The sequence below is a fragment of the Ammodytes marinus genome (genome assembly GCF_949987685.1).
Source record: "Ammodytes marinus genome assembly, chromosome: 20".
NCBI lineage: Eukaryota > Metazoa > Chordata > Actinopteri > Uranoscopiformes > Ammodytidae > Ammodytes > Ammodytes marinus.
In genome coordinates, this window is record NC_137224.1 from 24,959,213 (window position 1) to 24,971,611 (window position 12,399).

At 40.2% G+C, this 12,399-nt stretch overlaps 1 protein-coding gene across 1 annotated transcript in view; it reads left to right on the forward strand.

Annotated features, from left to right (window-relative positions):
• The window catches only part of ryr2a (ryanodine receptor 2a (cardiac)), a gene marked incomplete at both ends in the record, with an annotated part of 671,945 nt that overhangs the window by 296,805 nt on the left and 362,741 nt on the right, over positions 1-12,399 (forward strand). The window contains 10 exons of the mRNA XM_080049015.1: positions 418-553; positions 1,375-1,561; positions 4,956-5,070; positions 5,233-5,353; positions 5,533-5,702; positions 5,938-6,158; positions 10,645-10,735; positions 11,200-11,340; positions 11,431-11,594; positions 12,310-12,388. Coding sequence (XP_079905141.1) covers positions 418-553; positions 1,375-1,561; positions 4,956-5,070; positions 5,233-5,353; positions 5,533-5,702; positions 5,938-6,158; positions 10,645-10,735; positions 11,200-11,340; positions 11,431-11,594; positions 12,310-12,388 — 1,425 coding nt within the window. The remainder of the gene's footprint in view (positions 1-417; positions 554-1,374; positions 1,562-4,955; positions 5,071-5,232; positions 5,354-5,532; positions 5,703-5,937; positions 6,159-10,644; positions 10,736-11,199; positions 11,341-11,430; positions 11,595-12,309; positions 12,389-12,399) is intronic.

Below are 12,399 nucleotides of genomic sequence, written 5' to 3' on the forward strand. Positions count from 1 at the left end.
GCCAGTAAACTTAATCTTAGGTCAATATTTTCAATTATAAAGTAAGACAAAAATGATTAACAAAAGAGAAATTCCATAATAAATGTACAACAGTTTCGAGTATATACCTTAGAACAAATACTACAAGGCCACAAGTGCGTCACATAATAATGATGACAGTTTGTATAAGAAGGTGGTGTGTGTGTGTGTGTGTGTGTGTGTGTGTGTGTGTGTGTGTGTGTGTGTGTGTGTGTGTGTGTGTGTGTGTGTGTGTGTGTGTGTGTGTGTGTGTGTGTGTGTGTGTGTGTGTGTGTGTGTGTGTGTGTGTGTGTGTGTGTGTGTGTGTGTGTGTGTGTGTGTGTGTGTGTGTGTGTGTGTGTGTGTGTGTGTGTGTGTGTGTGTGTGTGTGTGTGTGTGTGTGTGTGTGCGCCTGCCCAGGTGGTGCAGTACCTGGCAGGCTGTGGGCTCCAGAGCTGTGTGATGCTCATACATAAAGGATACCCAGACATCGGCTGGAACCCTGTAGAGGGCGAACGCTACCTGGACTTCCTGCGTTTTGCTGTCTTCTGCAACGGTGAAAATTTAAGTTTCAATTCACAAGTTCTCTTCCTTCCTAGTGCCAGCCAGTGTTATTTTAAGACACTGAAGGGGATTAGAGTTAATAACTGTTGATATCTGACAAAATATTTTTTTATATATATATTTTATTAAATAAGCAAACGATTTCAAACCTTATATTTTGACACAAACCAGTTTAAATCCCTTTAGTTCAAAGTCCAAATATCTAACTAATAATGCATGAATTTACCTCAGAAATAAAAAACAGAAATCTAGATGTTGGATGTTAAAATATTTTTTAAATTTTTACAAAATGTTGGAGTCCAACGTTTTTATAGAACCGATTCTGGATACAGCCTTTTTTTTATTTTAGAAATCAAAAAATACAGGTCCAAAATATGCATTTTTTAAAGGACGAAATTAATCAAAATAATTATAATATATGATCAAATCCTTCTGTTATAAGCTTCAGAATAGTGCTAAAAATTATTATGGAGAGTTAAGTTGATTTACTGTAAGTTAGAGAAAAAATATAAAAATCCACCCCGACCCAGCCCTCTGTTCTGTCCCGAGTCCAGCTCGTTCCAATAACCGTATTTATGGGCCCGAGCCTGATCAAAACCTGAAATGTTTTAATAAGTTGGCTGCTATAATTAAACTTTTAAAACACAATGCTCAGCTGTTTGAACGACAGAAATCTGTTCAGATGAGAACTTAATGAGTGGTGCAAAAAAGCAGTCGAGAGGGACGTTCACTTACGGTGCATTCCACCTTAACTGTAGTATGTGTTTGGCAAACAGTATGTTGTCATAAATACCTCCACTCTTCTGTGTCCAGGTGAAAGTGTGGAGGAGAATGCCAATGTTGTGGTGAGGCTTCTGATTCGCCGACCTGAATGCTTTGGCCCCGCCCTTCGGGGTGAAGGTGGTGATGGGTTGTTGTCAGTGATGAAGGATGCCATTACGATCTCTCAGGATAATTCAAGAGATGGTCCCTCTCCTACATCTGAGAGCAGCAATACACTGTAAGACATCAGAATAGCATTCATTTGCTCTTATGGGATTACATAATGAGATTGTTGGGGAAAACCAAACACTTTAATGCCTTGTTTATCTTGTCTATTAATTTAATCAGACGTTAATAGGAGCTCATTTACAGTTCAATAGATCAGTGCTATTGTTAAGCAGTGTTGGGAACGTTACTTTAAAAAAGTAATTAGTTATAGTTACTCACTACTTGTTCCAAAAAGTAACTGAGTTAGTAACTGAATTACTTTATAATAGAAGTAATTAGTTACCAGGGAAAGTAACTATTTGTGTTTGCCTACTGTAAAAAAAAAGTTGCTATAGCCTATGTCAACAAATTTGGATTTTTCTGAGCAGTTTTCACAAGTCAGTTGAAATGAGTAGCTTAGCTTCAATATGTATTGCACATCAACAGACAGCAAGAGGTTTATCCTGCACTTCAAGTATGTTGTTCTCAACAAAAGTAGTAGGCCTAGAGGAAACTGCTGAATGTACCGTGCTGATCTGCTATAGGCCTATCACTTATTCACTTCAGGGGTGTCGGCTAAAACCACTATAGTAGCCTAAATAATAAAACACTACTTAAGGCCAAAAACGTCAGACTATGAAGCATGAGACGATGAGAGGAGGAGTAAGGATTTATCCTATGTTTATTTCCTTTTTTAACATGCACAGCAGCATACAGATCCCATGAAAAGAACAGTAGCAATATTCGGCTCGTGATGACACGCTAAACAGCTGTTTCAACCGGCGAATCGCGGCTGTTTAATAACGTGCATAAATTATAACTTATAGATCGGGAAACTCCATGCACTTACTCACAAGGGCGATGCAAACAAACTCAGGGAGAGCACGTTTCAACCGTGGATTGATAGGTGGTTACTGCGGCAACGTGCAGGCTCACACAACAGAGAGAAAAAGAAAAAGAAACTTCACTAAACAGGCGCTCCGGCTGACTGACGTGACGGCGCTAACTGACAGTTATAATGTCATCCACACTGAATAAAACACAACTTAAAACACACCGGTCTCCTCACTAGCAGTATGGAGCCAGGGGTGCGTTCGGATTACACAGTTTATTCAATCAATTCATAGTAACGCACCGCATTTAACGTTCAGTAACGATAACGGCGTTGTAACGACGGAAAAAGTAATTAGTTAGATTACCCCGTTACTGAAAAAAGAACGGCGTTACCTAACGCCGTTATTTTAAACGGCGTTATTCCCAACACTGTTGTTAAGACACACATGATCTTTGATCCAACCTAAACACATGTATAACCAATCCAATTTTAAAATGTACTCAATGGACAGAAATGCGTTTCACGGGAACATACCATAATACATTTAATACTTGAATTAAGGATTATGGGACAGCAGGCTGCCCTTTAATGGTGGGGTCAGCGATTATTGAGAACGCCTGTTTTCAAAATCACAATTTTGTCTAAATCAGTGAATAGTTCCTTACGATCCACTACCTGTCTGTTCTGTGTTTGCGCTGAAGAAAATCCGGTGTGAAGACAGCCTAGGCTCTGTTAACTGGTATGTATTCAAAGGGCCCACCATAGCTAGCAACATGCCTGTGTACAAAGCCTAGGCTGTGTATTAACACTTGATTTTCATTCCAGCGCACACGCGGCACTGCAGATAGCGCATCGTGAGAAGATATTCACAGATTTTGATAATAAGCGTTCTCCAAACTTGCTGATTCCCTCTTTAACCCATTGATGACTATGGCAATCTAGGATGCATGTCCTTAATGCCTGAGGGTTTTCTGAAAAAATAGTACGAATTGTCAAGTCTACCAAAACCTTAATATCTAAGCCTGTGTAGCACATAGAAACATGAAATAAAATACATTTAAAAGTTAAGGTTCACAGGTTTTATTTAAACATGCTCCCTTAGCGCTTACACACCAACAAATTTTTCAAAAAATCGTCAAAATTAAATGGGGGAGAAAAAAAAGAATAAATAATATAAAATATTTAGTGTAATTTTCGTCAGTAGCCTATAGTGGACCTTGATTCTGCGCACCAAACGCCACTAACTGTTCTGTAATACACTATCGCTGACACAGCCGGCTTATTTTTTTTTATTATTTTGTTTTATTTTTTATTTTTTTGATTGATGTGATTTTCGGCAAACCACACAACTTTTGGGTGGTCACGTGGTCTTAAAAAATCAACAAAATTTTTGTATTTTGTATTTGAACCAATGACAGTGCATTCTATGCTGCGCATGCCATGAAAATTAGATAAAGTAACAATGCTGCACGATGCAGCATCAGGCAGGAGAGGCAATGTGGCATCGCGCAGCAGCCGTCATCAATGGGTTAAAGTGCAGGTATTGCAGTAGAAGTTTGCAGGCCTACAAAACATATGGGGGTTCAGTTCAGTAGACTGACTTATTTAGTTCAATCAGTGACTATTTTTATATATCAGTGATTCTTGAGAAGTGGGACAAAAAAGGGTGCAATGTTGAAAAAATACAAACCCTATGTTTCGGCAAATTAAATTACTAAGCTACTGAGTTAAGCTTTGACACAACCTCCCAGCTTAACTTTTTTTTACCGTCATTGGCCTATCACCACCGTCAGATGTCAACTCCGTCAGATTTCCTGTCTGACGGTGACATATTTAACGTTTCTTAAACATAACAAATGGAATTTATTGGTTTTTGTGTTGATGTTAAGTGTTAGTATGAACTACTTCAGGAAAATAAAATGATCAAAACATTTCAAATAACTTCTTCAGAAATTGTAAGTCGGTGTTGACATATCATGGTTGTGACACAGGACTATCAATATTCGGAATGTAAAATATTCTAAAACTACAACACTTATCAGAGCCTGTCTGACTCTAATGTACTCTGCAGAGGTAGAATTTGACAAGAGGTCCTTCAAAGTGACAGCTGCCCCTTATTTCTCCTGATTTTATTACATTTTAAATAATGAAATGTCTTGTGTTGACTTACAGTAAAGTGGTCCCACTACTTACAATCCTTATAAAACATGAATGTGTTGTAGAAAAACAGTTTTTATTGATATGAGAGATTATTTAGTGTTGCTTTTGATGAAGAAAGCTATTTTTAATCATTAAAGTACATTTTTAATAGGTTTAATTGCATATGAAAGATTGAAACCTTCTCTTTGGACACACTGTTTTGGACGTCGTGAGAAGATAACAAGTGTCATATATTTGACATAATAATGATAAAATTTAATTTAAGGGGATAATTGTGCTCCAGGCATTATATTCTTAATCCCTAATAACAGCAGTTACATATGGGAGACGGTCTTTTGTCCCGGTTCTCAAAAATCACTGATATACTTTATTTATACAGTATAATGTGTGTGTGTGTGTGTGTGTGTGTGTGTGTGTGTAGTAGTAGCAGTAGTAGTGAGATGCTTTCAGAAGAGGAAGATGATACCATCCACATGGGGAATGCCATCATGACCTTCTATGCTGCTCTCATTGACTTGCTGGGCCGCTGTGCTCCAGAGATGCATGTGAGTGACAACACATTGTAAACATGCACGCACACACACACACACACACACACACACACACACACACACACACACACACACACACACACACACACACACTGTGTACACATACTGTACACACACACACAAACTCATACCCTAATAGAACGCATTTTATATTAGTTGATCCATGCTGGCAAAGGTGAGGCTATCCGAATTCGAGCCATTCTGAGGTCTCTGATTCCTATTGAGGACCTGGTGGGAGTCATCAGCATTCCATTCTCCATGCCCAACCTGGCTAAAGGTAAGAAAACTCTCCAGCACCCAACCACCCCACATGACATACATACTACAGTAATATTGATTTAAAAATGCTCAGTATTGGATCAAGGAAAATGTGCAAACACGAATAAAAGCCAGTGGTTTGTGAATCCAGAGTTGAATCTTGTTTCTTATGTGTTTGCTTGTGTGTTGTATGGATAGATGGATTAGTGGTGGAACCAGATATGTCTGCTGGTTTCTGTCCGGACCATAAAGCAGCCATGGTGCTGTTCCTGGATCGGGTATATGGTATAGAGGAGCAGCATTTTCTGCTCCAGCTACTGGAGGTGGGCTTCTTACCAGACCTCAGAGCGGCTGCCTCTTTGGACACTGTGAGTGTGTGTGTGTGTGTGTGTGTGTGTGTGTGTGTGTGTTGTTGTTGTTATGTGAAACTGCTGCTTCTTTGTTGTCCTTTGATATTTCCTAAAAGCTGCACAAATTAATATTCTTATTAGCAATTATTTGGAAGACCCTTTGTAATGGGAAAGGTTTCTCAAATTGCTTGTCGAATGTGCAAATCAAACACTCAAACAGTCTTTTACACTCTTTCTTGTGTACTTGTGTCAGGTTGCTCTCAGTGCCACAGACATGGCCCTGGCCCTCAACAGGTATCTGTGTACAGCCGTGTTGCCTCTCCTGACTAAATGTGCTCCTCTGTTTGCGGGGACGGAGCCGTTTGCCTCCCTCATCGACTCCTTGCTCCACACGGTTTACCGCCTGTCCAAAGGCTGCTGCCTCACCAAGGCCCAGAGAGATGCTATAGAGGAGTGTCTGCTGGCTGTTAGTGGGTAAGGCTGCAATTAAAACAGACACATCCCACAGTGCCAATTCTTGTCAAAACACTGTCAGGAAAGCAATGTAAAATTATGTTAAGTGGTGTTGATTTGTTGACAAAGTGAAATTAATAGGGCTGCCTTGAACATCGATGATTTGAATTATCTGTCGGGAACCCCCGCAGTTGACGTAGATTCTTCAAGTCAGTTAGTGTAGGGGAGAACGGGGTAATGTGAGACACTTTTTACATTTGCTCCCCTCTAAGGGAGCTAAAATGATTTATCAGTCAAATTTACACATTTCCCATTAATTCAGAATGTTTCCTAGAAAAGGGCATTATCAGAATAAATTCATGACAAAGGGCAGTGAAAATATGATTGTTTTAAAAAAAGTTGTCTTGTGTCTCAGTTTACCCCAGCTGTGGGGTAAACTGAGACAGACCAGAGAAATCAAGGGGGTAAACTGATCCACTTACTTTTTCCACTCTGAAACTACCATAACTAGTAACTCTAAACAAATTTAAGGCTGTTAAGAGTTTGAAGTTGGACTCCATCGGAAATTGTGAATGTTTTTAGTTAAGAATCTTATTTTTATGTTTTACAACTGTACTTAATATCAAACTTGTATTTTGTATTGTGTTTTATGTGTAACTGTGTTCTGCTGTCCATCTTGGCTAGGTCTCTCTTGTAAAAGAGATTTTAATCTCAGTGGCCCTCATTTATCAATCTTGCGTAGACCAGAAAAATGGGTGTACGTACATCTCCACGCAAATCTCGGCATTTATCAATATGGACGTGAGCGTAGGGTACGCTCAAATCCCACGCCAGCTCTCAGCTCGTGTACGCAAATTTGAAAACAGCTTAGACTCGCAGTGCAGGCTGTGCCGGGTAGCCGATGACTTTGTTGGACAATTATTAGAAGATAATACAAATGCAGTGCAAATAAGACCGAAATAAAGATATTAATCACTTAAAAATGAGCAGCTTATGGTGTGCAACTGAGTAGGAGAGCTGATTCAATAGTGCGCACACGTAAGGGCAGTTGTCTCCGTTTTGGAGCAGCTGGGGGGACACTGAGGCACGGGGGCTGCATTCATTCAAAATGTTAGCCAAAGTATTAAATATGTAGTAGGCCTACACTGCTCTTTATGATACAAAAAAATACACGGCACAACAATCAGCTTAACATTTTATTTATTTGACGCACTTTGTAGATGTTAGTTCCTCTTTTAATGTGTCATTGATGCTAAAGCGAGCGATTTATTTCCACCTTAACCGGCACGTTTTTCGATCTGCTAGTAGAGCAGCTCAGCAGGACAGTGGGCGCTCTCACAGCTGATCGTTGCCGGGTCGGCTTGTGCAGCTGACGGCCGGGCTGACCACTCGTGCCAAGCGCATGCTGTCAAACGCTAAATGTGTTATTTTTAGTTTTTAAAACCCTTTTGAGTAGTGCTATCTAAAAGGGCCAATACATTCTAATCATTCAAATCTCTGCAGACCTGTATTTATTTTATGGGGACCATTATCGGACAGTTGGTGCGTCTTTTTCTCCTCCACCACTTATATTATGCCCGCAGCCCCGCACCCCCAGTTGGTTGCATTTCAGAACAGCAACACGCTTTTTTTAGTGGCGATTTTGAGTCAACACCAACGCTGTTGACCGCAGCAGTTATTTCCTTCCTAACTGCTGCCTTCTGTCGTTATTTGATGCTGCTTGTAGGCTAATGCTCCGAAATGAAACTCTTTTTTTTCTACTTTCGCTGTTATTCTGTCAATTTCTACTTCAGGGAAGTGCCGTATTGCGCATATCCATGTCGCAAAACCTTTGGGCGAGGCCTCTAAACTGAGAAAATATAGGGGCGTGGTACGATTGTTTTCAGCCGCTGCATTTATCAATAATTGCGTGGCGTACGCCGAGATTGGCGAGATACGACTGTTTGATAAATCCCACGCGATACCTGGCGTAGGGAGGTATTTGCGCCAGAATCTGCACCAGTTTCCACGCAAGTTTGATAAATGAGGGCCAATGAGACTAACCTGGTTAAATAAAGGATAAATAAAAAAAATTAAAAATAACAACACATGTTGTAACAGTTAGAATCCTGACAGCTAGATTGAAAACCAAATATTCCAAAACTAATGTCGGACTAGTAACAGAATCATGGGGTTTGGTCAATTAAGAAAAACATATTCTAAACACTTGAAATGAACTCTGATCACTTACACCATATCATTCATATTCAATAATTAACATTCAAATGACAGCTAGAACCAGTTAGATTAAAACACAGTCTGGGGTCAGAACACAGGACCCTTAGAGCCAACTAGTGTCTGGGGGTCAGAGCAAAGAACAATCAGAACCAGCTAGAACAGCCTCCAGCCTCCAGCCCACAGCCCACATTGTCTTTTGTCTTAATCAAACTAGTCTCCTTGCTACCTCAAATTTAATGGATAAAAGAGGGCACAGACACTGTCTCACTTTACCCCACAGCATTTGTCTCACTTTACCCCACTGCCACAATTTGAGAAAAAACTACCTCTCTCAGCAAATCAGGCTAATCTTCAGTTATCATCACATTTCATATGTTGGTAGTTCATCAACATGTATGAACTACATCAATTTGATTTGGCACAACAATCGATTTAAATTTACTTTTACATGCTAAAAAGACATTTTTGTGAAAAAAACATGCTTACAACATCACCATGAGGTCCTCTCTTTCATGGCCAAGGGGAAATGGGCTTGAAAACATATATCTCACATGACCAAAAATGTGTTCCATTGCCGAGATACAGGGGGTGTCTCACATTACCCGATGGCTCACATTCCCCCGTTCTCCCCTACATTATATTAAAAGAGAATAGAAGACGTTATCATGCCAGGGCAATAGGTGGCTATAATGTGTCACGTCAGGTCAAACGCCATATAAAAAGAGTGGTGAAAACTAAACAGGTAATGGCAAAAGAGAAAACCAACGCATGTGGTTTTAAAAAATCAACAAAACCCACCTCATGTGTATTTGAACCAATGACAGTGCATTCTATGCTGCACGCGCCATGAAAATGACAACAAAACATCAATGCTGCGCCACGCAGCAGCCGGCAGGAGATACAATGTTGTGTGGCGCAGCATCCGGTATAAATGGGTTAAGTCATATGAAAAGTTGGTAACACTTTACAATAAGGGTACATTAATTAATGGTTAGTTAATGCTTAATAAGGGTGAACTAACCATTAGTTAACTGTTTACTAATGTGTCTAGTAAGCATTTACTAATGGCGTTCATGTTAACTAAGGTATTAATTATTACATTATTTAATGTTTATAAATATCCTATATTAACCTTAGTCAATACATACTAAGGTTACTAATAAATACTAAGCATGAACCAAAAGTTGATTAATATAATAATAAGCATTAATTAACTGTTGACAAATGTCATTTTAGTAACATTACTTACCATTTATTAATGCTCTTTGTGACCCTTATTGTAAAGTGGGAACAATTTATCCATTAAGTGACACTTAATAAAGGCATACTAGTGCTGATTAAGCGTCACTTAAGCATAGTTAACCATTTAATTAGGGCATTCAGTTGGTGATGGTTAATGGTGCCTTTCCTGCAGCACTGCCTTAAAGGCCGAGTTGAGGGCACAAGGAGTAAACCACCTTGTCACGTGTCAGTCACTTGTTGTATGGTCTCTGTGTGGGAGGCAGAGCCCTGGCGTTACAGAGTGCAGCATGAGAGCCCCGTGAGGAGGAGAGCAAGAAAACAAAAATTTTGAGGAATAAAAAGATGGAGTTGGTGTCTAAGCCGAAAGGCGACAGCTTCCGTGTGGGAGCACTTAGGCTTTAAACCCAACGGCCGGGGCAAACCAACTAACCTGAGCGAGCCGACATGTATCATTTGTTTGAAAACAATAGCCTCGTTTGAGTAGGAGCCGTCTTGCTCAGACCTGCGCAATAATGATGCGCGTCTTGCTGAGAGCACAGCATTTTTGCAGAATTTTTGCTGTGCGCTCAGCAAGACGTGCGTCATAATTGCGCAGGTCTGAGCAAGACGGCTCCTTCTCAAACGAGGCTAATATCAACAAAACGCGCCAATACAACACACACTGAATCTTCACCTTAAACACAATCACCCGATGCAGTTTTCCTAGCTTGGGAAAAAAACAAATAGACTGAGTCAATTTTATTTATTGTTTTTGGTTGTTTTGTTAATTTATTCTGGATATTTTAAATGTTTTCCAGACGTCCAGTTCCAGTGTTCTTTAAAAATAAAATTGTATTGATCTTCGAAAGGGTGTACTTGCATTATTATGCCATTATCATTATATTAGTTGAAAATGGTCTCAAAACGGCAATATTATCGCTTATCGCAATAATTTCTGGGGCAATTAATCGCACAGAAAAATGTGTTATTGTGACAAGCCTATTGATACTGTGTTTGTGTGCTAGCGGACACAACCAACTAATGTGTCCATCTTCTTAATACTGTGCAGTAAGTTGAGGCCTTCCATGATGCAGCATCTGCTGAGGAGGCTGGTGTTTGACATTCCACTACTAAATGAACACACCAAGATGCCGCTCAAGGTTAGATACACATCTGTTCTATCTTTGCCTTTTCCATGGAATCTACAGGGACTATATTTAGCACTAGTAGAAAGCATATACATTTTTCACTACCATTTGCAATGTACACATTTTTCTGTCAAATAATCTCCACTGAGACAAAATTCACAAAGAGACGGCCAAAATGCTCTATGCCATGGAGAAATTGTGATGATGTATCATGGCAATATGAATACGAGAAGTTGATTTGATTATATACAATAAAAGAAACCTTCAACACATTCAAAACATTTAATATATTTATTATAGTTGTCAACGACACAATTACTGTTCTAGAAGTGCTCTTCGTTTGCATCTTTGCGTCTCTGTTTTAAGAGTGACCAAAAACATCTTATATTTTATTATATTTTTATCATGGATTTTTCATAAACAGGGGTCTTTAAACCAGCAGATGGTGGTTGAATGTCCTCTTGATTTCCCCCTAGCTGTTGACCAATCACTATGAGCGTTGTTGGAAGTATTACTGCCTAGCTGGAGGCTGGGGAAGCTTTGGAGCTGCATCTGATGAAGAGCTTCACCTCTCTAGGAAACTGTTCTGGGGGATATTTGATGCTCTCTCACACAAGGTATGGCTCATATTTAGGTATATTTTATCTTACGTTAGGTACAGTATATTACTGAAGTAGTTGTGGTTGCTATGTTTTACTGTGATACAGCAGTATGAGCAGGAGCTGTTTAAGCTGGCGTTACCATGTCTGAGTGCTGTGGCTGGAGCTCTCCCACCAGACTACATGGAGTCCAACTACATGGCCATGATGGAGAAACAATCCTCCATGGACTCAGAGGGGAACTTCACTCCACAGCCCGCAGACACTGCCAAGTATAAAACATGTTATTCCATTCTCTGTTTTTGTTTTTGTAATGCTTATTTGTAACCCCTGAATTCCACTGGCTGTGCGTGCGGTGTCCTAAAGTTTTGCTCCGTGCACCGCCGTCCGTCAACACCCACCGGCTCCGTTTTCAGAGCGGGCATGGCCAGCGCCGCTGGAGTCGCGAGACCGAGGAGTTCCTGTGGTAATTAAAAGTGATAGGCAATAACGCTTGATAATATGATTCTGAATGTAGTATTTACTCAACAACAAACGCAAGGAAGGTTATTGTTCCCATCTGAACGAGTAAAAGAACAGTTGACATGCTTGTATGTGTCTCTGCTTTGGGATTGTTTTTATTGTTTTGTCGGCGCCTGTGTCCTGTCTCTCTCGATGTGTTCTGTGCTAACTTGATGCGGTGAGCTCAGGCATCCAGCAAAAATAGAAGCAGTGCGTATTTCACTGGACAGCTGGAGCAGCAGCGGAGCAGAGAGATGGTGCAGCGGACGTGGTGGACGCTCACGCACTGACTAAAGTAAAAACCTGACAGCTCCGATGCCGTGCTGGAGCGCAGAAGGACCGGACAGGCAGCCGGTGGAATTCGGCCTTTAAAGTTCTGTTTGCTGAGGATCCAATGTCTGACTTTATTTTTGGTTGCAATTGAGTTCAGCTTTAACAGGTGACCCCACATATTTGAATTAGTTATTTCTTCTCTGTCTTCCAAAGTGTGACTGTCCCAGAGAAACTGGACTATTTCACGACCAGATACGCAGAGCACAACCATGAGAAGTGGTGTATAGAAAAGGTAATGTGGGA